The sequence below is a fragment of the Platichthys flesus genome, chromosome 14, assembly GCF_949316205.1.
Source record: "Platichthys flesus chromosome 14, fPlaFle2.1, whole genome shotgun sequence".
Classification (NCBI taxonomy): domain Eukaryota; kingdom Metazoa; phylum Chordata; class Actinopteri; order Pleuronectiformes; family Pleuronectidae; genus Platichthys; species Platichthys flesus.
Window position 1 is genome coordinate 20951378 of NC_084958.1, and position 26253 is coordinate 20977630.

At 43.8% G+C, this 26253-nt stretch overlaps 1 protein-coding gene across 1 annotated transcript in view; it reads right to left on the bottom strand.

The window, feature by feature from the left end:
* Window positions 1-26253, bottom strand: part of st6galnac3 (ST6 (alpha-N-acetyl-neuraminyl-2,3-beta-galactosyl-1,3)-N-acetylgalactosaminide alpha-2,6-sialyltransferase 3) — a 56880-nt gene that overhangs the window by 18058 nt on the left and 12569 nt on the right. Inside the window, exons 2-3 of the mRNA XM_062403859.1 lie at window positions 20898-21092; window positions 14877-15286 (exon numbers count right to left, since the gene is read on the bottom strand). Of these exons, the coding sequence (XP_062259843.1) occupies window positions 14877-15286; window positions 20898-21092 (605 nt within the window). The remainder of the gene's footprint in view (window positions 1-14876; window positions 15287-20897; window positions 21093-26253) is intronic.

Genomic DNA, 26253 nt, shown 5'->3' on the forward strand with positions numbered 1-26253 from the left:
GGTCATTAATGTTGTTATTATATTAGAAAGCAGTGTTTGAAACTGAGCCTGATCCCCATTGATGGAGTGCAACATAGTGTGTTGGAGTATATTCAACTTTGTCTCTATCCTGTAGTAAATTACCGCACACGTCACAGGCCAACACTGACGACAGAGACAGTATTTATTTGTATTTTAAAAATGAAAAGTAGAAATCGCAGCATATCAAACACAAACACGAGCACCAGTCACACCACTGCCGCCCCCCCCCCCCCCCCCCCCGGCCGTCTCTCTTCCTGAAATGTAAAACGCTCAGTTGAGATGTTTGAGGTCCTGGTTGCACAGAGTGTAAAGTGCTCGTCTGTCCTCAGGCTTCTCAACCAACGCCCACGTCTCCCATTTGTTCAGCATCATCCTCCCACACCGGCCTCTTTGATAGGTCCACGGCTGTGGGCGCGATGACACTGAGCTCCACTGACTTCTGTAGTTGACTTACAGTATTAAACACCCCTCAGATCTGCATGTTAACTGGTGCTGTCGGAAAAACACTGCTGGCAGGACACAAACCACTGAGCAACCACACTAGAAAACCAGTCTTTAGTATCACGCTGGTTTAAAATGGCAAGACCTGCATAAAGGCAAACGTTTAGTTAAGCTCACGACTTGAGAAGCAACTTTACACTTTGCAATATTGAGTCATGAGCTTTTAACTGTGTCCTTCTTCCTCTGGATTGAAGAAGTATTTATTTAGTATGACTGTAATAAGAGGGTGATTCAGATAATGTGCTTTAGGATGGGAAAATACACCATTAATGAATATGCTCATTTTTTTTTTTTTTCAAGATTCACATATTTGTAGTTATTTATATATCCACTTTTCTCTGGAATGTTCTTATTGTTCACAACTGCTTAATTATATTTAACCCTTTAAAATAATGTATCACTGTCTAATGTGTCTAATTATGAGTTGTGGGTGTTGGAGATGATTTATTCTGATGATAATAGAACTGAAATCTCACAAATATTGTTGCTTCGATTTAGTTAATTTCAACTTCTTTTAAAACTACGCACAAATAATTAAAAAAAAATATTTTTCATAGTTCTGAACTTGCTCCTTCATCAACTACAAAACTATAACTGTCACAGAGGTAAAGACTCTTCTCATGTCATAATTAAAGTTCCATAAGTTATTTAATGATTCATAGAACTTTTAAGCACGGCTCTAATTCTGCTAAATTAAATATGCTGCGGTTAAAAATAACGTCAGAAGCTCTTTGTGAATTATAAAACCAACGTAACACGAGGACGAGGAGGAGGACGAGGAGGAGGACCAGGACCAGGACCAGGACCAGGACCAGGACCAGGACGAGTACGAGTACGAGGACGAGGACCAGGACCAGGACCAGGACGAGGACGAGGACGAGGACGAGGAAGAGGACGAAGACGAGGACCAGGACCAGGACCAGGACCAGGACCAGGACCAGGACCAGGACCGGGACCAGGCAATGACGAGGACGAGGACGAGGACGAGGACGAGGACCAGGACCAGGACCAGGATCAGGACCAGGACCAGGACCAGGACCAGGCAGGAGCTGTGTCTAAATCTGTGCTCACGGCGAGGGGCTTCCACTGATCTCATCTCCGACTGGCAACCAGCACTTTAATAATTCTCTCAGAGCAGAAGGAGGTATGGTGATGCTTTAATGCCCACCACCACCACCACCAGCTCCACCACCAGCTCCACCACCACCACCACCAGCAGTTTTCTGTCATTAATTTCACAGCACCCCAGTGAGTCTGAGGCAAAGACTCCAGGAGAAGAGAACACATCTTAATCAGTTTTCTCTGTTTCCTTCAGTGTGAGGTGAATCTGTCTGAGCTGTTTGTTTTACATCTAACGTTTCCTCCTCTGTGTCCCCGAGCACAGGCAGGATTGTTTCTGAGATTCCTCTTGGATGATATTAAACCCTCGTTATCGTTCATAACTCAGAGCCTTTCAGTGTGAAATTCATTAGCTGCTTACAGCTTTGACAATGAATCAGAATTAACTCCCTGCCCCCCCAGAACAGACAGGTGCTTGGTGCCATTAGTTTTGTTGAAAGGATCCAAAGTCTGACAAATCCTATGACGAATTCACACACAATAGAAAATACTACGTTCCCAATTTTATACAGCCCCGAGGAGAGAGACATATTTTTTACCACGGCAGAAGAAATGTGCGTATGATTTGTGATATCGTTTCCATTTATTCTTCTGAGTTTTACTGATTGCACTCGACTGCTTCAAAAGTGAGTCAAAGTCAAACGCAGTCTGCCTGCACTGATAGTCGTCTCACACAGTTACCGCCCACAGATAATTGTCCCCGTCTCCGTCTCTGTCTCAACACTTCAAAGCAGATTTCTCTCCGTCGGAAACAACCGGGCAGATATTCCTGACTGATTGTATAACCCCCGTCTCTCTCCTTTCAAAAAGACAATGCCAGATTAGTCGACTGGAGCTGAGCAGTGCATCAAAGTGAGGCACACACACCAGGCACATCTTCGGATACATTTCAGGGGCCTGTAGCTAACACGCTAATCCTCAGAAACGCACAATGGGCGGAACAGAACAATCCCACTCGGGCTCAAGTCGTTTTGGTATTTGTAGTTATCAGCAGTTGCGCTGCGTGTCAGTAATCTGAGTATCTTCAGGATTCAGGGTCTGTCTTTGATTCTCTCGTTGTGTTCATGTGGGAAAAAGCTCTGAAACAAGATTCAGACGTCCAGACGACACTCAAACTCAACACTCTAACATCACTGCTGCTTTAAACTACATGTACATATTACCTTAAAATAGACCCAAAGATAGACCCAGACGACTGGTCTCTGAAAGTGAAGCCAAAGTGCCTTGATCGCCCCCTGGTGACTAGCTGTAGTACAAGTCAGGAACCCGAGCCTTCCCCATGTTAGCAGATGGGACATGGACCAAATAAAAAAGATAGCAAGAAGTTTTCTGTCATTTCAGTTCGTTCTTATTACACAGATGTTTTGTTAGAGTGCTCATGAGTTTGTTTTTAATCTGTTATGTGATGATATCGAAGTATCATGATTGACAGCTGAAATTGACTGGCGATTGGTCGAGTGTGATATCGGTGGGACTGGTTCCAAACAAGCAAGATGGCAGCGTTTTGTATTCGGAATATTGTGGCTTCATTTTTGGATGGTGAGAGAAACTGGGGACAGATTGTCCATAATCTCTCTCAATAGTCTTTTGAATTTATTTATCTCTTTTAGCAAAAAATATATGTACATATATACAGGCCTGTTTCCATTCACTCTCTGCCATGTTTTCTCTGGGCCTTGTGCCTCAGTTTTCCACTGCTCTGTTCTTTCGCATTCCTGTTTTTAACTTAATCTTTTTTTGTATTTAACTGTTTTCAGAATTTTTCCATCCCTTCTTGGATTTTTGGGTCCTTGTTTATTTGCTTTTTTTAAACTTTAACATCTGTCTGCCGACTTGTGCTCTTAGTTTCCTTCTCTAAGAGCTGTGACAGGCACCAGCCTCACAAACCAACCCCCCTGTGTGTGTGTGTGCACGGCAGCTATAAACCATTTATGAAGATTATTTTGTTGGAAAAAGGCAGAATAATAAATGATGGGGGGTCGGCAGAGGTGAGCAGGAGTCTGAATGAATAAATATGTAATTTTTATGGTTTCTGGACAAAACAAAAACCAGAGGAAGTAGAAAAACAGAGAGGTAAGTGGTGTACACAAAAATATCTACTGTTCAACATTTTAATGGGATTCCTGTCCAGGACCAGGAGAGGGGAAAACAAGGATTAGTGAAACAGATGAGGACCAACTTCAGAGATTTCTCCAGAGACAAAGATCGAAACACAGACGTGAGACCCCGAATTACACACAGATCTACTTATCATCATTGATTTCAAAGCTCAATAATCAATTAATCTCAGCGGTGCTGCTGAGTGAGTGAGAGCTTCACAATGGGGAGTAATCCCCTGAAAAAAGAAAAGTCCAATAACCACAGCACTAGGCTGCTCTTAAGCCCCTCTCCTACAGTAAAGGAGATTTATGGAGGCTCACAAAGAAATGTGTTACGGCCTTAATATGCAAAACCCATCTCGCTCCGGCAGCCGCAGCACAGCCCCTGGTTTTACAGGAGGCTTACAGCACACGCTGCCATGGTTTTACATTTTCATGTTCATCACACCACATTATGAAGATGGTGAATGATGCCGCGCACAAATCAGAAACCCGAAAGGTGTGACAGATGGAATAATGGAGCGATTATTCTTCCTTTAACACATCACACATTCAGTAATTTGACACATTTACACAAAGCCAGATCTCCTTATCCCTCTACGTGCTCCGACTGTGTGTGCCGACACTATTCATAACTCATTCGTAGTTCAAATCCGAACACACACGCATGATACACAATTTAATTTTGCAGTGTGACACTCTCCGAGGACTTTATTATCTCCAATGTCCATCAATTCTCACTGGAAAATCATCATTTAAAAGTTTTCTCTAGTATTCAAGCGTTGATTCATAGACATCTGAACTTCCAAGGAACTGCTACTTTCTCATTATCTCCACAAAGCAAGTTGTGTTTCGCTAATGTTTGTGAAAAAAACTTCACAACCAATGTTGTTCGACCTTGGTGGAGGTTGAAGTTTTAGGCCAAGGAAGAGCAACACATCGAGGTAAAGTATAAACACTACTGCTGGAACAATGAGCCCGAGGACCTTAGAGCAGCTGGAAGGTTTTTACTTTTTCAATGATGAACTTTATGTTTGTGTGGCTTTTTGATCATTTGCAGATTTTATTATAATTTTCTTATTGAATTTCCGTTTTATTATTTTTTCAAAGTCAGCATTTCTTTTTGGCTCATCAGTCCATTGAGGGGCATTTGGAACTGCACTGTATGAAAGGTGCCTTACAATTTAAGTTTGATTGGATGATTGATAGAAAAGCGTCATATAAATGTCATCCATTTTAATAAGAGAACAGCCTCAGCAGCCTGGTCTATATGAAAACTTGCCTGAGATGACTCCTGTTATTCTCCAGCTCTATATTATTAAAGTTGATAACCCCAGAACAGACGCTGTCAGGCTCTGTCTGGGATTAGTATGATTAGTGTGTCAGTCCATCTTCCGAGTCAAGAGGAATGTGAAGCAGTAATTCGCTGTGTCGGCGGATTGAAAAGAAAAAGCTGGTGTTTGTCGGGCGAAGCAAAAAAATGTATGAAACATTGTGCGTCGCTCAGTTTGGAGAGATGAGGACTGGAGGAGTTCAGAAGCAGATTTTAATGCTGCTGCCAAGAGGTGATTTCTCCCCTTTTCAACACAGAGTCTGAAGTGACTGGTTCACGTCTTATTCAGAGCTTCACACGTAACAGAGCATCTGACAGGAGACATCCCAGCCAACACAGCTGAGGCTGCACTCGCTCTTCTTTATCAGGACACTCACAGGAGATCCATCTTCATCTGGCTCATCACCAGTCCGTGTTTCTGCCGTAGTTTTCAGTACATCTGCCGGTGACACCTCAGCACAGTGAGCACAGGGACACGACTCTTCAGCCGCTCTGAACATCAAGAGGAAAGCTGCTTTAAGTCAGAAGGTGTTAGAGGATCTCAGAGACGTGTGTGTGTATACAGAGAGAGAGAGAGAGGAAGTCATCTAGTCGGTCAGGACACTCAGGATTCAGAACCTGCTGCAGTTAAAATGTCAGAGCTGGGAGAAGAGGGGGGGGGGGTGGCAAGTGGTAAAACTTTACAACGGTGAAACACTGGTGCTTGACCACAGCTCCGGGTTTCACACACTCTCAGGCTCTCACCTTCACGCCACAACTCTCACACACACGCAAGCACACACACACACACGCACACACACACACACACACACACACACACACACACACACACACACACATACAAACACAAACACACGCACACACACACACACACACACACAAACACACACAAACACACACAGTCACAGGGTGCAATAGACTTTGCATTAACTTCCTGGGACCTCACATTTAACATGACTACTTCCTCTGTTACACTAGCCTGACCATGACGTTTGTCCCCAACTGGACAACATGTCCCCAATTAACTGGTGTTGAGTCTGATGTTTGTCCCCAGCGACTGAGGAAGACATTAGACTGTTTGTAAAGATGGAGGACACGATAGCTCGCAAAAAGTGTATCCAAATCAACTTGATCACCACCTGTTGACAGCCTGCAGTACAGGTTTAAATCCCACCTCCTGCATGTTAGTGGATGGGACATGGACTAAAGGACCACTGTGTAAGATGTAGGATTATCGGCATAAGAAAATATGTTATCTTCATAATTAACCTGGAACTCAGAGACGAGATACCACTAAACCCAAATGAGCCTTCAATGAAAAAGTAAATCTTTCTTACTCAGAGATGTTTCTGACGTTTTAAGTTGAAGTAGTGGAAACACGACGTCCATCTTTATATACAGTCTATATGACGCACACATGCACACACACACATGCACACACACATACACGCACACAAACACACTGGCATGAACCACTGGCTCAGTCAAAGTCACATTAATTCTTTTTCCGCTGGAAGCGCTTGGACAAAACTTTCTTTGTGAACTGTAAATACATTCATCTGCAGAGAGGATTAATGTGGAGGCAATAAACCATTAGTATGGCTGAAAGTTATTACATTTAACATCACCCGGTTCAGGGCAGGACTTTACTGACAGATGATTAGTATTTGGAGGTTTGGTTATAAGGCTGTTGACATCTTGGGCTGCTACTGCCAATTATATTAATCCCAGTTAGTCTGATAATTATTATATTTAAGAAATGTCAAGAAAATGACTCATGGTTCCCTAAAGGCCAAGATGACCCCTGCGAATCCTGATGAACAGTCTGTGGTAAAAAAATAAAAAGTTCTCACTTCACAAACTGAGGAAAAGCGAAACAATAACTTGACAGAATAATCGCTGATTCATTCTGAAGAAATAGTTTCAGTTTGACTCAAAGTGTTTTTTCTGAATAAGCCTGTGAAGCTTATTATTTAATATAAAAGGTGGAAAATCTCAGAAAAACACTTTTCTCAATTTTATTGTCAATTGCGTGACAATTCTCTTTGTTTATACAGTTTCTTTTTATGACCTACTTTATATTCTACTGAGTTTATTTGTATGATAATTTTCTTTTTGGGATCTTTCGATTCTCATTACCTTCTGCTGGAGGAGCTATAACTTCTCAATCGGTGACAACGAGGTTCCATCTTCTGATCGTGGACAATCTCACTCTATTTATCAGACTATTCAATTCTGATGAAAAGACAGAAGGTGGGAGTGTTGGTGACACTGGTGCACAGACGTAATGTTAATACGCACTGACACACTGGGCGGCTCGGTGCTATGAGGCTGTTTCGTCTCTGTGATATTTTTCCTGAAGCCACCGAGACATTGGATCTAATAAAGCTTATTAGATGTCTGGGCTGCTCCAGTGTGTCGTGATGCACGTGTGTTACTGCTCGGCTGGCGGAAAAAAACCTATAAAAGGAGGTCATGACAAACACGTATTCCTGTTTGTGTTCAAATTGTTGTTATTTTCTCTAATCAAACCATTCAATTTTATATCAGGAAAAGTGTGGAGACAGTTGTGTCAACATGACGGAGGCAGATCTATAAAGAAAGAGTTTTCTGTTGTGATGTGGAAGACCATGACTTCCCTGTTGACCTCTGACCTCCAGCCAACACCTCCTGAGATGAACTGGAACCCCGACTATGAGTTTAATGTCTCACTGTATTTACATTATTCTGAAGGACCCATACTGTTCAGTTCAGTCCTGTTGGTTCCACCTATTTTTTGCTGCTTGAGTTTTCCGTATTGGTTGAACTTAGTTTGAGTTTTGTGATCTCCTGATGTTAATGAGGCCACTGTGAGCCTGCTTTGTGTTTTTCATTAAATCCAACTTCCCCTGCCTCAGCCTCCGGGCCTGCATGTCGGTCCTTCCTGCGAGGACATGACACGTTCCACCATCTTCTGGCCCCTCTACCCTCTGGCGGACACTTCAGGTTCATCACATCACAAACAGATTCAAAAACAGCCTCCAGCCCTGAGGCTAGAAGAGAAGTGAACAGTACAGACCAGCGACACTGACACTGATCTCCAGCGACGCCCAGTCCACACAAAACCACAGACTGTGCATGCATGTGTATCCACGCTCACATCTAACAACACCTTACATGTATGTAAATATGCACTTGACATGTTTTATGACACATTTTTTAACCCAATGATATATATTCAGAATTTACCCCTGTGCACATTATTACCCTCGTTGAGGAGGTTATGTTATCACCTCTGTTTGGATGAAGATAAAAATCCTCATCAGGGATATTCGGGGGAACGATTTATATGAGCGTGATCACTTTGATGCAAATCTTCTAGAACTAGATGTAGCTTGTTTAAATGTGGCTTCATAGAGTGCTGGGTTAAGTTTTTATCTGTATGTTAAAAATAATGGGGCTAGAGCTTTGCCACTAGCACCAACGTGTAGGTGAGATAATGTAATGTGACCTTAGCTCTGAGGCTTGGTTGAATTCACAGGGACTGTTGGGCCTTGGGATCGCTTTGGAATCATGTACTTTATGATAAATCTGTTCTATTCTATTCTAATCTGTAGGTTTGGATATTTATTCAGAGCAGGATGGATATACCACATGTTGTTTTAGTTTTTAAAATGTACACAGAGTCTGAACGGAGGCTATAAGAGGATGAAATTACTCTTCATCTTAGACATCCATTCTCTGAGGATCATAACATCAAATGCAAAATGGCCGAACAGGAAAACTGCTCTTCACCTTTAACTCCTCTTCCTCCGACAATCACTTAATTTGAGACAAAACAAGGTCATGAAAATAGAGTAGACAACCGGTGGCTGGTCCCCTCTTCCTCTGGGAGCGGACACTGGTGACTTTCCAGTTCTGACCTGTTCAACAGCCCCCCGCCATCCCCCCGAAACGCCAGTGTTTCCCGTGGATTAATTTAATACGTCAATTTCACGGCAATAACCAGCTCTCAGCGCCACAATGTGATGTGGTTACACGCTCGCTGTCAGTGACACACTGGAGATCCAGGCGCTCGTTCAGTGAATCCCGGCTCCATGTGGAGAGGAACACAACGGACCCTCCTGCTCTCTTTCTCTTCAAACCACTCGCAGTGATAAGCATGAAATTAAAGCTTTGTGGTGAGATGCTGCAAACACCGGTTGTAATCTCCTACACGAGCCAACAAGCAACGCTCCTGCTATCGGCACTTTCTTCTTCTGTTGACGTCCAACACACAAAGCAATTACAGACACACTCACTGAGGCGCCCGCTGTAAACAAGCCTGCGATGCTCAGGTGGGGAGTCATTTGACATCGAAGCCGCCGACTGCTCTCTGCCATATTGTGACTCAGATTGGACAGAGCTCAGTGAGCAGAGATTTCTATCTGTGGTAGTCCGGTCCTCACTTCGCCCCCCCGGCCACTCGTCTCAGTCCATGTTCCCCACCTCAGCTCCAGGGACCAGACAAGTTCCTGTCGTTGTGTTATGAAGTTTAACACATCCAGGTTTTGTTTTAGTTATCTGGCTTAACTGAGTGTTTTCATATGAACAAGGTGTGGCCTTTAATTAAAAGTCACATTGTCCTGAACCATGAACTAATTAAAACATTTTCGTCCAATTAAAATGCAGATATAATATCTATTATCTTGTTATTTAGTGGAATTCGTTCCCCCTCCATTTATTAGATGATCTTAACACATTTTTCAAAAAGCTCTTCATTCTATGGTGTTTATTGTTTGTCACTTTATTTTGTCCCTGTCAGGATCCTGTAGGAACGATGACTTTGGTTTTCCAGAGATCTTATTGGTCAGTAGTTTTGAGCTGGTCACCACGTCGCCTCCCACACCACAAACAGAATCCCTGAATGGGGGGTGAAAATGAAATCTGATAAAACACAAGTCTCTGCAGCTCTTTCACACAACAACCAGAAGCCTGACTCACACTTTTGTGTTATAATCCATCTGAGCTTTAAATCCACAGGGACGTCTTCTGATTTCAATCTGATAACATCGCTAAATAAATGTCCCCGATCTGCAGCACACGACTTCACACCGACAAATATGGAACAGGATCTCAGGCTGTGATTACAACACAGAGGCTGTTGAACTAAACGCTGTTTCATTTTCAAACTATTTTAGGATGAGTAAGCGCGGAGAGCCGGGGGCACGAACACTCACATGAAGTGGACGGCTGGAGATTATGAAGCATGATTACACAGCTGTGACATTCACGCTAATAAAAAGAGATTAAAATACAACTCACCACATATTCCGGGGCCCAAGAGAGAGGAGCATCTGCTATTTGGTTCATCTACGATTAGACCGACTCTCCCTTAATGATAAATTGCAGATGAAATATCAACTTTTGGTCCCTGCCAAAAAAATTTCACCAGAGGGATCATCGAGCCGTTTAAGGATAACATCTGTGCTTCTGTTCAAACAATGTATTTCCTCAGATTATTGTTCAAAACAAAGAACAAAGCTCTGAGTCACAGCTCCTCGGTTTCCTACTTAAATCTAAGAAACAGAGAAATCTGCGAGTTGCTCATCTGACGACAAAAATAATCCAAAGAAGATAAGGTCATCTTAGATTCTTGATGTCAAATCACTGAATTCTAAACAGTGGTCCCTACTTTAGGCTGCTTGGCCACTTCATCACCATATTGCATATTGCACCAAACTCAAACTTTCACCATATTACGACTATACCTGATTTCATTTTCGTAAAGATTTCTGCATAGTTACTTTAGAAATACACCAAAAGCTCACAAAGCTCTATCTCACGATGTTAACGAACCTGAATATATTTCTGGATCTGTACTAAAGTTTCATGGTAATTTTATTGATAAGTGCACATCAGCATTTTGATTGGTTGAAACATAAACTGGAGAAACATAATAAGCTTTAGAACGAGTTTGAAGAGTCATTTCTTTAAGTGCTGTTTTAGTGTATTTTATTACTGTTCCATCTCCTGTTCAAACATGAGCATGATATGATGAACATTTCTGAAAGTGCACTATATGCAAAATACATTATACAATGTTAATCTACTCGGATGCTGTGAGATTTGTATTAGAATTGAGGGAAATGCAAATGAGTGGTGAGCCGACAGTAAGTGAGACTTGTGGTGGTTCTGTTTGATGAACTGGACATTTACTGTTTGTATCTCAGGTGTCCTCCTGTGGACGAGGACACATATGTCCAGGACAAGCTCTGGGAAAACTGGGACAAACATTCACTCCGGCAGCAGAAGTGACTGGAAATGTGAACTGGATGTGGACACTGCGTTTTTGTGCATCACATGATATTCAGCGCATTCCAACCTGAAGCTGAGGTTAAACCGGGGAACTTGTACCTTGGACTGAACACGTCAGGGATGAAGCGCTTTGTTTTATTTAGTACCAGAATGAGCCAATGAAGAATAAGAAGAACATGGGCTGTAGTTTCAATTTCAACATATTTGAACAAGCTCTTACATGTTTTCATGATAAAAGAAAGGAGAAACATTTGCTATTGCAAAGGCACAAAACAAAATCAAGATGGTATAAAAACCACCAACGCAGATTGTTAAATTAACCTTTTTCTATGTGGTGGGAAACATCTTCCACCTCCACACAAACACAAACTCTGTGCACGTGCTGTGAAGGAGCAGCTGGAAGCACGGACCCAGGTCACGCAGGCCCAGGTGGCGGAGCTGTAAAGTGACAGTGTGATTTAAGTCCCGTGTCGTGGTGCGCTCTGTTATCTGCCGCCGCTAACAGGGCCACGCAGATTCCGTCCGACAGCCAACAACTGCAGCTCAGGAGGCAGAGCAGATAACGGAGAGAGAGGGGCGGCCCGGCAGCCTCTTCCTGGTGCAGTGTGCAGTGTGCCATGACACAGGTTGAAGCTGCTGTCGGACACATCTACATCTCGGTACGTTGTCTCGGCTTTGGTATCAATCCGACTGGTTTCTGTTTACATCTTTGAGATTATTTCTGCTTTTGGGCTGATCACTGAAGGGATGAGGGGGACTAGGGGGGGGGGGGGGGGGGGAGAGAGAGAGAGAGAGAGAGAGAGAGAGAGAGGCCTGTGGCTGGGTCTGAATCCAGGACACCCCAGGGACGTTACTCCTTTAAAATGCTCATATTTACATTTGTTCGTTCCCACTAAATCTTCACATTATTTAATTATTTCAGCCTCTCTCTCTCTCTCTGTCTCTCTCTCTCTCTCTCTCTCTCTCTCTCTCTCTCTCAGGATGAATCTTATCAACAGGTGTGAGTTGACCACCTGTTATCTCACCTCTCAGGACAGATGTTGACAGTGGGTCTGAACGGGCCCTTGGAGAACATCTGGCTTCAAGATAAACATTTTTCTCTTTATTTGAAAACACAGATTTGTTTCCCTGCTCCTGTTTCAATAAAGATGATTCTCAGTCTACTGTGTTTTCAATAACTGGATATTAAAAAGCATTACATCCCTGTATCTCCTAAGGAAAACCCCTCCTTGTTATTTCGAGGACCTGCTTGGTTTTGACTTTCCACAAACACATTTTCCTCGTCTGCTTTTCTCTTTGCAGATGACATGAAAGGAACCAGTGCACTTCACTGTTTGTTTTTGTCTTTAAGAAACAATCCTATCGTTTTCCCGAGGGTCGACAATTACTCTGACTTCACAGCAACACTCCACAAAAAGAAAAACAAGTTTTTCCCCCAAAGACTTGTCGCACTTGTTTGTGTGATTTCTGAGCTGTTTTCATTACCACTGTCCGTTTTAATTTCCCCCCCGCTCCCTGATTTCCTTTAAGGGGATGTGTTGAGCAGCAGCAGTAATTGACTGTGTCCCTGTTCCGTGATACAAAGCAATTTTAAAGCCGACGTTGATATTGTTTATGAACTGAAAAAGTGAAGAAGGAGATTGTGTGCAAAATGCAAAACGCTTTATTTGAACTAATCATTATAATAACAGCATAACCGCTGCTCTCTCTCAAGATGGAATCTTTCTTCACCACCGTTGTATGAAACACATCACACTCTTCTCTTGGTTTAAACATTGTTGGAAACCTTCTGGATAATGTAGATCAACTAAATATATATTACATATATTTAGTTGCTTTTAGACGTTTTGATGGAAAGTTGCCACAAATTATATATCTTTTAAGTTTCTGCCCAGAAATGACTGACAGACACTTTTTTTTATAGTACTGGCTGATGAAGATTAGCCCACACACCTCACATCCAGCACTGACAGTAAACCTGCACACGCACACACACACACACACACACACACACACACACACACACACACAAATGACGGGTTATTATATATAAACAGTGTTTTAAAAGACTTCTAGACATTAATAAATGTGTTTTGCGGGGCTTAATGGCTTAGGGGGGAAGAAGGGTTTATTTTGAGATGTTTGACTGTCACATCGCTGTGGACTCATACTTTGCATAGCAAGTGGGAACAGCTCAACATAATAACACTAACTGCTCCTCTCCTCCCCCTGATTTCAGTCAAACCTACTGTGCGACTGCTGCAACAACGTTTTGAACAAACACACACGATGGCAGACAGGCGCAGACGTACAGTCGATCCTCTCAGAGCTCATTAGATATTCAGTAGGTTCATTGTTGCAGCCGGAGTTTAGACTCTCATACCAATCAGAAATGATTGAAGTGCTGCGTCTCACCCAGGAGCGTTGTGTCCTGTAATGAGATTCTTCCCCCCCGAGCGTCCCTCCCTAATCCCACGTCTCTATCTGCGCTCCGTGTACCTTCACGAGTGCTGAGCCGAGCAGAACACGGACGCCCGACATGAAATTCTGTGTTAACCCTGCCATCCTGAATGCCGGCGAGACAATGGAGCTGAAATTGAATGGATGCTGTGCCTATTACTGAACATGTTAATCCTCTTAAGAAGTTAAAAGAGGTCTTGATGACACGCGGGAGGAGACAGGGGCGAGGAGCTCAGCGGAAACGAGTGACGGCCGCTCCGAGGAATGAGGTTCATCCCAAACAATAGCGGCGCCCAGATTGGCTCTTCTAGTCATTAACCTGTGATTCTCTTTGGGGAAGTGAAGGAAAAAGGGAATAGCCAGGTGGGTGTGTCTATACAACGGGAGAGCGTGGCCTAGGGGATAGAGCGGGTGCTCTGCAACAAGAAGGTTGCCGGTTCGAATCCCACTCTAACCCATCTGCATGCCTAAGTGTCCTTGGCAAGATACTGAACCCCTAGATGGCCCCTCATAAAATGATGAGTGTTCTAAAAAAAAAAAAAATGTAAGTCGCTTTGGATAAAAGCGTCAGCTAAATGACATGTAATGTAATGTAATGTAACATCACTGACTGTCCTTTCTGCAACAAACACACATCATGCCCATGTCACCAAACCAACATGCAGACCAATCCCCAGGTGATCCTCTGCTCATCTGCAGTTTGACACACTTTCTGCAGATTCAGAACCTGCCACAGAAGCTGTTGGAGAAGTTGTGAAACCAGCTGCTACTGGAGGGTTTAGAGACGCTGCCAGAATCCTGCTACCTCATTAACCAGACTTTCCCCAGACCAGCCAACGGCAACGTGTCATTCTGAGGCTACACAGCAAAGCTTCCATTCAGCCGATTGTCTCCAGCGACATGTAGGGGAAGAGGGGAAGTTAAGTAACTGGCTCTGATAAGGCTTCATGAAAGGGAGAGTCAGCATTCAGCATTGAGCAGCTCAGCGTGTCACAGGTCTGAGTGGTGAACTGGTCGAGTTCTGCCCGACTAAAAGCAGAAGCAACAAACACACACCGTTCACTCACCTGTCTTTCCCCGTCTCCTTCTTGAAGACCATGTCGCAGTAGTTCATCCTGTCCTCCGTGGTGACGTAGATGCGTGCGTGGGGGTAGTTCTCCGCCGCCTGCCGCAGCATGTTGTACACGATGCCCTTCCCGTCCGTCCTCATGTTCCGCAGCGGCCCCCACACCACGTAGATGGTGTCGTTGCCCTGCCCGAAGAAGTGCTGGGGCTTCTGCAGCAGCAGGGGGACGCTGGTGTGGGACACGACCCTCAGCGTGGTGCGGCGGCCCACGTCGGGCTCGAACCCCCGAGTCGGAGCGTTGTTCATGCGCCAGATGCAGGGCGAGCGGTCGATCTGTGGGCCGGCGGCCTGGCCCAGCATCTGGCCGGAGCTGGACACGATGCTGCAGAGCTCACAGTGCAGCTTCAGGGGCTGGAAGGGGGGGGGAACCATGATTAAACCAGTGCTCAGTGTCAGAGCTGTGGAAGAAAGGTGATGGTTTTATTCTGTAAGCCTGAGTGCTAGTGTTGTACTGGATGTGAGTAGGTTGTATACTACCTTTTAATACAGAAAAGAAAATATTTAGAACCTTATATTTTGAATAACCAGTTGACGTGTCAAAACAGACAACTCCCCAAATGTCTGTTTCTATTACATTGTGTGTGTTATGTTGTGGATGTCGTGTTTAATAAATCATACTAATCATCGCCAAGCTAAAGATACAAGTCTTAAAATTAAGCTGATTGCCAATTTTCCAAGAGTATAAAACATCAATAACTAGCAGATGTCACATATACGTGTTATTCATTATAATTAAGACCCGAGATATATGCAGCAACCATTTAATATAACATGTTTCATACATCATACAAAACTTGGAGAAGTCTTCAATTTAAGATATAATGTCTAATTAAGAAACTTTAACTGGTGAGGTAACTGTTGACTCCTGCAGAAATTAAATTCAAATTAGTACCAAGACAGTTGAAAGTAGCTGGAGAGTTTTAAAGCATGTCTTTTAATTAACCTTAATCAAACTTGATATCATATTTTTCCCATATGAATGTTAACCTCTGGAAGTGGTTCTGTAAAATACAGCCTCTTGTGTTTCTTTACGGTGTCGTTCTTTGTGATCTGCTTTATAGTCGAGGCAATGATATTAAAGTGCGGTTTTGGCAACTTGGGTTGTGTGATCGCAACATAAAATAAAATGCATTTGGTAATTAGATATAAAAATATTCACCGGGGGTTTTACAGCCCTAAATCATTTTCTTTTATTCGCTAAGATTGATGTCGCTGTGCCCAGAGCTAACATTGATTAGGTTAATTGAATCTGAGACCTCAGAGTTACAACACGGGGACAACGCAGGGCAGAGAAGCAAGGAAGCTGGGTCATTTATCTAACTGTATTTTGTTTGTGTGTGTGTGTGTCTTTATTACACTCCAGTGGAGCGAGGCCATTTGAAATGTTTCTTCAACACCAGCTCTTCGCTACAGTTTGCGAAGAGAGGAAGAAGAAGAGAGAAGAAAGACTCCTCGGAATGCGAAATGAGAGATTTACCTAATTTGAGATAATACGCTTAGTTTGCTTTGATGAGATTAAATTGACTCAAGAGAACGGAGAGTTAGGAAAGGGGAATGCTGTGTGTCATGACTGCGTCCCGTTTGATCATGTGCTTAATGGAGACTATCTGTTATATCGCCCGTGTGAATACAAATTTGTGTTTGTGTTGCCTTCCGGCTGAGTGTTGGTGCTGAGGACGTGAACCTCTCCCTCACATGTTCCCTGTTAAATCAACAACATGAGAGTTATTATGTGCAAACACGATCCTGCAAGACGAGCCGGTGAATTCTATTACAACCACTTTATCAGCACTCGTGTTGTCGTTGTGCTCACGCAACACAACAGAGGGTCGACTGCTAAAAGAGGAAATGACACCAGATCTGTGCATTTTCTTTCCTGCCAGACGTCAATCACTCTGACCTGAGCTACCTGCTATTTCTTTTTTTCCTCCTCGTGAATGGATTTAATCACAGGTCAAGACATGATCCCCGGACCTGAGCTGGTCGCTCTGCAGTTACTGGGTTGGTTGAGAGACACATCCCAGCAGCCTTGAGCTGTCAGCGGCTCGTCCATCATCGCCCGCTGGACTCAGACCCTCTCATAACTCCTTCACGCCTCTCAGCAGACACAGGTTGTTCTGGGATCTGCTGGAAACGCTGGTTCGCCGGTGAGATGCTGAGCAGTGGTGAAGCTGGGATCTGCCTCAACCAGGGGCCATGAAGGGGCCACACTTTAACCAGAGGGGTCGACTATACGTCCAACATCAAGACGCACCATTCCTGATTCAGTAAGATGCACGTTTGCTCTTTCCTCTACAGCTTTGACAAACGTCTTGGTGTATGTGGCTCATATATATCTCATGAACTGTTCATCTAATCCACCTCACACATGGCAGATGTATTCCTATTCAGATTTTGGTCCAATTTGGATTCTCCATATATTCAAGGTTAATAAAAACTGACTAAGCTGCCTCTGATCAGTCAGTCTGCGGCCCCGTTTAAATCTTCTTCTACGTCCTTAAACTACAGCGACGGGTGGGGAGTCGAACTTGCATCATCTTATTAATCTGATTACTGTTCCCTGTATCGGACCGACAGACAGTCGTGGTCTCTCATAGAATCACTTCCTGTTTGTCAGTTTGTCTTCAAAGTGAATGAGCTGCACTAGTTTTGAAAATTGCTCTTTGTGTACTTCAAGAAACTTAGAACAAATATTTCCCCCTGGCCTGACCACTCGCTCCGCCGCCTGCCCCTGAGCAAGGCATTTACCACACAGCTGCTTCAGTAGAGCTGCTCAGTGACAATAACCACAAGACAGACACACAAGCTGCGTGAAGCTCCTGTTATTAAACAGATTCATTCAAAGATAAAAACAGGCATCTGGATAGTTTAGAGTCCCGGCAATAAAAGCGACGGTGAACATTATTGGTTTCTCTTGAACACTAATCACGTTTACATGCGTAGAGGAAGTGTACAGGAGCCTATCTAATAACACAGAATCCCACTGAAGCAGTTTTATTTAGTGTGTATCGTAGAGCTGGAATCTAGCTGCCGAACAAATTCATAAGTATTACATCCTGTAAATCAATAAAACTGTTACGGCCTCGCTCTCCACTCAACTGTGATTCTCATTTGGGCTTCATATTCACGGCGGTGCTGTTTCAGAGAGAGAGAGAGAGAGAGAGAGAGAGAGAGAGAGAGAGAGGGAGAGAGAGAGAGAGAGAGAGAGAGAGAGAGAGAGAGAGTGAGAGAGAGTGAGAGAGAGAGAGAGAGAGAGAGAGAGAGAGAGAGAGAGTGAGAGAGAGTGAGAGAGAGTGCTTTTATAATCCCAATAAATTTGCTCCTCTCTGATAAGTATAAAATCTCCCGGCCTCAGATTTTAATGCACGAGTGAGTTAAAAAATAAAGTAGGTTATTAAAAAAAAAATGCTGGCTTAATTCCGGGGACATGCTCTTCATTAAATTATAGCGCTGGGATGTGAACTTAACCTTGGCGTTCATTAAAATGCTCTAAACACGATTAATTAATAAGCAATAATTATTACATTAAAGTCCCAGTTTAAGATGCCTCCCTGGGACTGGGAAATCCGTCTGCTTAAAAAATTCATTGATAAGCTGAAGCTGTCTGCGTGATGAGGAGTGATTTATTCTAAAAGCTCCTGCCAGGCTTCATGCACACATCCTACAACAAACATGAAGAATAAAGTTTATACCTGGAAAGTCATTTCAGAAAATGGAATTAGTTTTTATCCACATAAGCAACGTGGCTCTCTGGTTGGCTGGGTATTCTATTAAATATCACAGAGATTAAACAGTACATCCTAAATACGAGGAAACAATTTCTGAGAAACTTCTGAGGTTGACTTTAGCTTTTTATTTAAAACCATGTCCTACTTGCTAACATGGAGGAGGCAGGGTGTATGTCCTATACTGCAGCCAGCCACCAGGGGGCAATCCAGATGTCGGCCGTCTTTATATACAGTCTACGATCAAAACTCAGTTCATTTAATCTGCATTAATTAGAATTCAAATGTATACTTCAGCGACTAAAACAAAACCATACATTTAATTTACAGGTCGGTTTTGTCTCGTGATTTATTCCCTCGTGTTTCTGAACATTACGTCGCGGGGAAGCTACAGGGATTTTCTGGTTCCACAGTTTATTGCTTTTGATCAGGCACTAGTGAGGCTTCCGTGCTCCTGATTTACATATCATCACAGCCTTTACTGGCTGAGAGGCTCCTCCAGTATTAATGACGCAACCTGATATTGAAAATCATCGTTTGAAACTGGAAAGCTGCTAATTGGAGATTAAGGAGGATTTAACAATTGATAATAATAATAGATGAACAGCTGGTGCAACCTAATCCAGACCCAGAAGATTCCCCATTTAAATAATCCACAAACAGAAGCCCTGTCCCCTCGTGTTATATAATGTGTACATTTCAAAGACCCTGTTCGTTTTCTGTTGTAAATGAGAATGTCAAGTTTCTGTCTCTGGCTGTGAAAGAGCAGAGGTTTGAATGTAAAGTGCCGCAAGACAAATGTTTCCTATTTCTCCTGAAAAGCAGAGCAGGAGCCATTCATCACATCTGGAGACAGACGCAATCAGAGGAGGGAAATAAGGCCGAGCACTTCCACGCTGCAGGGTTATGCATTATAAAAGCCTGCCCGGGGTTAATAACACCTCAAAATGACGCCTCACCACGGATCGGGAACGAACGCTCACTGGCCAGCAGACATATTAATGCTTCTTTAGCTGTTGCTGTGTATTTAACAGAGGCTGACAGCTCACACAGCAGGACCTCACTCCCGGCGTAATCACTTAGGACACGCGGCACACCAGTATCGTCTCCACCAGACCTCCGAGAGTCTGGCCTCACTTTGTCAAGATGTCTCAGGAGAGCAGAGAACCTCGCTTGACTCCCACGCTCGGACCAATCACTGCTCTTACTGATTTGCGATAGAAAACTCGCTGGTTGGTTAATCTGAGCTGAAAAGATGTCTAATTCTGCAGGAACCGCCGGTCCTGTGCGGTGCTTTGCATAAATCACCACGAGGAGAGGGGGGTGAGTTATGCAGTCTCCTCTGAAGGCAGACGGGGGGGGGCACACGTACAGGCGGGCGGAAGACGTGATTGCCTCTGGGCCCGTGTTGTGTGGATGAAACTCTCCAAAGGCAGAGGGGATGACGCTCCCCATTAATCTGCCAATTTCAGCCTGCTGGATATGAGGTGCACTCTTCTCATGAAAGATCGTTCCACCCGTCGCAACTTCAACTGCAGACGAGTCGATATCGAAAGTCGAAAGGAGGGAGAATCAGATTACAGACTTGTGTGTTTGAAATTAGAAAGAAATACTTTGCACGAGAGACATCAGACGGACGTGTTCAGATCAATCATGCAGAATTTGATGAAATAGATAAAAACAATCCTCAAGGACATGCTGTGCTTTTGTAAAAGTGCATTTGAGCACAGCCTCATTATCGAGGGGTTGTTGTTTGATAGAAGGTCCCACTTGTTTAATGACAGCATAGTTCAGCCAGTTCGACCAAAAACTGGTCTGGAGCCAGTTATTACAAATAATTTAGGGCCAATTTCCAAGATTTCTTTCTTACCAGAGATTTTTTTTAGAATCTCAGCACGGACTCAGCTCTCTTAAGAGTGATGAGTGACCTCCTCTGCAGATTTTTTAAGTGGAGCTCTGCAAGGCTCCATTCTCGGCCCACTTCTTCTCTAACTTCCCTCAGTTTAATGAGAACAAGACAGAAATCTATCATATCATATCCTAGCTCTGTTATTCCCCAGAATCTAAACTCACCTTTCAGTCACAGCTAATTTCTAGTTCAGTTTTATATCAGTGACGATCCATGCAGATGACAGAAGTACAATAAAGTGACATATTTCTAGTTTAAAGACATAATTAAACTGAAATCAACTCTGTGTCTGCTCATGTAAGCTTCTCTTGTACTGAGCGTCCCGCACCGTCTGCTTGGGGATACTGACGTAGCCCAGGTGAGGCTTGAAGGCCTTGTACGGCTGCTTGGAGAACATCCAGTGGCTGCTGAACGTCTGGCCGAACACGGGCTGCAGCAGGAAGTAAGGCTTCTCCGAGTAGTTCACCACGACCACGAAGAGCGACACCGCCACGATCAGACTGGTGGCGATCAGCGACTTCCTCTGTGGGGGGAGAGACAGCACCAGTGAGACCAGTCTGAGAAACCAACCAGTGTTTCTTTAGTGTTATAGTTAAACAGCTCAAAGTGTAAAAAACAAGTTGAGGCTTTCCAGCTTTAACACAAATCTGCCAGAAGCTACGTCTGACAATTACTGTGGGGCAGAATATTTAGTGCGTAATTACAACGATATATATTGGCTGTAAAAACAAATATACAACATAACAACCAGGCAAGAACCAGTAAGATGATTTTTGTTTTTTATTCTACACATAAAGGTTATGAGACACTTTTGCTTCTAAATGTATTACACAGATTCCACAGATTTGTTATCACTCTGTGGAAAACACTGTGTTTATTGGACGGCTTCAAAATGCAGAAATGTGAGACGCATAAAACTTGATGAGAAATTCTGTCAGTAAACATCCGTAAAGGTTCATTGTGTAAGATTAAGGAGAAAGGATCTATTGGCAGAAACGGAATATAAAATAATCCTAGTGATGTTTTCACTAGTGTTTCATCTAAATCAACCCTTTAACACTTTAAATTTAAAAACTCTATATTTATATAAGGAGCGGGTCCTTTCTACGGAGGCTGCCATGTTTTTTACAGTAGCCAAGACAGGACAAACTAAACACCATTTGAGTTTGTATGAAAACAGAGGGCTACCACAGGTTCTCTGTCATGTCAGCTGCAACACGCAACTTCACCACTAGGCGTCTCTAGATTCTACACAATGGACCTTTAACTTCCAACATGACCGAGTCAAACGCCGTTTTCAGACGTGACCTGCGGAGGACCTCCAGAGATTTGGGTCCAGACTCTCTCTGCAGTTACACACAATGCATTAGGGAGACTCCCCCCCCCCCCCCCCTCCCCCTATTTGGTCTCTATAATAAGGGACCGGGCAGTAAATCCAGGTGATGTACAGGCTGCTAATAACTTCCATACCCTTCCTTCCTGTCACAACACCATACATTTTGTCAAGTTGGCTATTTTGTTTAGTTTTTTGATGAAAATGTTGCGAAGCAGCCAAGTGGTCGTCTTGAGGTGAGAGGTATTACAGCCCGAGCTAAGAGGGATGAATAATGGATAAGACACAGAGGACGAGGAGAGGTCTCACAGAGGAGAGGCTATTGGCAGGACAGCGCCAAGATCAATGCTCAGAGGAGAGAGAGAGAGAATCAGGCAGAGATGAGAAGTTTGTTGTGCGACGACATCTCAGAGCCTGAGGTGAAGATGGATTTCAGTTTTCTTCAGGAAACTTTGATAACGTGCTTCTGATCTAACCGGCAACACAGGTGGGAAACTCCAGGCCTTCAGGGGGAAGGTGGTTTATCCGAGATTCTTTGAAGTTATCTGATGGCGAGGAGATTGAACCGGGCGTGACGTAATGGCGAAGCCCCCCCACAAAACAAAGTGCCATCAGAAGCTCTGATCTCCAACATCAAACGTCTCAAGGGAACAGCTGGGGGCTTCGCTGCTCGGAGACAAGATCAAACATGTGGGGGGGCGGATGAAAAAGACGGTGACCATTTGCTGCCCTCGACAGGCCAATCACATTCTACCAATTGCACGCACGTTGCATCACGCCTCATTTCATGACATTACTGTTCATCTTTGATCACAAACAGAAGGGTCTCCACTCCGATCTCGTGTGAAGCAGCACAAAGACGACACATGTGAAATTCTTCTCTGCTGCTCTTCTGTACTTACATTTTTTGTTAAAGAACAAAACCTCTCTCCTGTCGTGACTTTTTCCGAAAAAGCAAAGTCAGTCTTTTCTTAGTTGTTCTCAAAGCAACAGAAAACAAATGGCTGGTCATTTTCTGAAAGTGTCCTGTAATAGCTAGTCATGAAGAGTACATTACGGAGCATGAAACCGATCCCTTACAGAGCTCTGTGGTTCTCTGGGACCGGAAACAAAACAAGCTGCAGCATCCATCTGTTCCCATGAGGACAGACAAAATGTCCTTGTCTCCTTCAACCTCAATCTGGCCACAAATCACAGAGGAAATGATGTGTCAGAGTCTGGAGGCAGTCTGGTTCTGTGTGGGCGTAGCCGGGCGCCGAACCTCCACGGGCTCCAGTGTGAGACTCAATCTCCTCCACTCGTCCGCTCATCCATCAGGACGATTGGCCCGCTGAGCAATTGACGGAGGGGTTGAGGAGCTCCACGTCGGGGAGGGGGAACAGCGGCCGAGTCGGGGGAACAGCGGCCGAGCCGGGGAACGAGGACCATTAACAGCAGGGGGGCAGCGGAGCAGTTAGGAAGTTTTAACATCAGAGCTTTCGGTCAAAGCTAAAAATTTTAGCTGGAGGAAAATGACTCCGTACGCGGCCGCAGTGACCTTGTTTGTGACCCTCAGATCAGACAGTGATGGACATTAACTGCACGGCCACTTAGGGCTGCAGCCGCGGGTCGTTCCATCTCACCCACCCTGAGCAAAGATCTCTGAGGGAGCTGTTTGGAAAGGTGCTAAAACCCACTCTGAGCATGAATCGATCCCAGCTCCCAGACAGACTGTGGGATTATAGGGAGCCGGGACACCAGGGAGCCGTAGAGTTTCTCTCCTGCCTGTGTGTGCAGATTACATATGTGGGGGGGGGGGGGGGGCTGTGACCTGATTGAACTGTGAGGAAACTGAGAGATCACATGACCTTAATGTCTGATAGAAGCTGCTAAAATAACTAAACAAAAAATACTTTTTTACTAAAGCAAATCTTTCAATCAGAGACTTCTGGTTGTAATTTTCACAGTATTTACTCTAACTCCAGTCAAAGGTCTGAATGCTTCCTCCAAGCAGCATGCTTAGTTTGCTTTATGAAATTTTTCTGCTTTTCTTTGGATAATCGGAAACTAACCGTCTAAACATCACCTTCCAAATCAATCACGGCAGCAGTTTTCATACCTAATGTACAGCAAATAGGCAATAAATTTGAAAATTACAGAATAATCAGCAAGTAGCGCTCCGTTCATTTGTGAGATGAATGAAAAGGCAAAACAAATTAGCTGTTTATTTCCTCGTATATAATGTGCAATCAAAGTTTCACCTCCATCAGGCTTCATCTGGGCATGAAGAGAAGACAATTTCCCACAAAGCCTGGCGCTGCAGCTCAGTAACAACGATCCTCGCTGTGGTTCAACCCGAAAAGCTAATCACGATGGAATAATGAAAAGGCTCAACCTGAAGAAAACGGCTCATAAAAAATCATATCTGCTATTTTCAAGTGTCTCCTGGGCAATGGGCAAATAAAAAATAATAAAAATGGAAAATTACATTTGCAATGCAAAAGCTCTGCTTCCCTGGCACCTGATTCTTCCCACCACGGCCAACCGAGCAGTTAAAATCCAATTTCAATTAAGGTGTTTGAGAAAATATTTACCAAGTCTTCTCCCTCTTCCTCCTCCTCCTCCTCCTCCTCCTCCTCCTCCTCCTCCTCCTCCTCCTCCCTTCTCAAGCATCAGCCTCTCCAGGGCCCTGAGACGGCAGCATAAACACATCTGGGCTCTTGAGATGAAGAGTGGGGTTCGGACACATCCCTTCATTCATGTCACATTCCCAGAAAAGGTCTCACTTCACAAGTCCCAGATAACAAACTCCTCTTTTCCCGGGAGGAGGAAGAATCGACACGGTCGTGCACAAGTTCCCCAAGAGGAGCTCTGAGTGCCACGAGAACTGTGGGAGAGATTTAATGCAATTTGTAGATATTATTGAATTTAGATTAGGTTTATGACTATATGAATAATTCCATTCAGGAGCTATTTACACAAGTCTATTGGGTTTCGACTCATCACATGAGCACATATTTGTTTTTCTTTCTATTTCAGTTGCCAGTGAGGTAAATCATTTACTCCATTAAACGTTGTAATAGCCCAAAAAAAAGATTCAGGTAGAAGTGAATTTAAATCGTGCAAATCCCATTTAACTCAAAGTAAATAGCTGCGGAGACGGATTCTGCTGCAGATGGAAAAGATGTCAGTGTCCTGGTCGTCCACATTCACTCCCAGGTCCTTGATGGTGGACGTCACGTCTCACCCTCACAGTCCTGGATGTTAATTAAAGAACACACACTTCTCTTTGGTCTCAGCCATGTTGGTGAAGGTGGTTCCTCCCACACTAGCAGATCATCGCCCCCCTGTATTCTGTATCTGTAATCTGGGTGGTGCAACAGGTTCGATAAAGCTCGGGGGGGCCCAGCTCGCCTCACTTTCCTCCTTAGCGCCACTTGAACCCTCTTGAGCTCCACGTCTTCTTCTTCTTGTTCTTCTTCATGTTCTTCATCTTGTTCTTCATCTTCTTCTTCCTCGTTTTCTTCTTCATCTTCATTACTACCAGCGTGTTTAAGTATGAACCTGAATCTGCATCTTGAAACAAGCCTATTGAAGTACAATTATTCATACTTCCCCACAAGAAGATGCAATGAGAGAGGGTGAGAAACAGACGTTTCAGTTTGTGTATGTCTTCCTTAGTGGAGTTAAGACATAAGATAGTGTCACAGAAGAACAATGCTTGAGTAGAAGTATCTGAACAACACAAGCAAAGAAGAGGCAGAGTAGAAACATGATGTGTTCACTGAGGCACACAGATGCTGAAGTTAATCTCTCATCTGGGAGGTGTGTATCCTGCTGATCCCTATCGAGCCCAGCAGAGGGGGCAGTCCCCCCACACAGCTGTCATGAGGCAGCGGGCGGACCACAGGGGACTCGAACCTCTCGTCTTAAAACACAGGATCTCAGAAACTTTCTTTTCAAACCGACATCAGCAGAGATGTCTAAGTGTTTACTCTGCAAATGCAAACGGTCCAGCAAGTGCTTAGACAACAACACATTTCTCATAATTAACCACCTCTCACGAAATATGACAGTTACATTTGAATCCTGTCTGATCCAACGTGACAGCGACGCCTGAATATAACAGCTAAAACCTTTGCAGACTAACAGAACCAGAAATCCAGCATCACTTGCACTTAATTATTTAATAACAAGATGAAGTGAGTGAACACAAGCTGCAGGACCTTCTATCACAAGCAAACTGAACAGGAGACACTCAGACAGAGCCGGAAGACAAGACCTTATGTTCAGGGGTTTTAACAAGAAAAAGATGAGAAACTTCACTGATTGAATAATCTAATAAAAAATATGATCGTCCACAATTTTGATT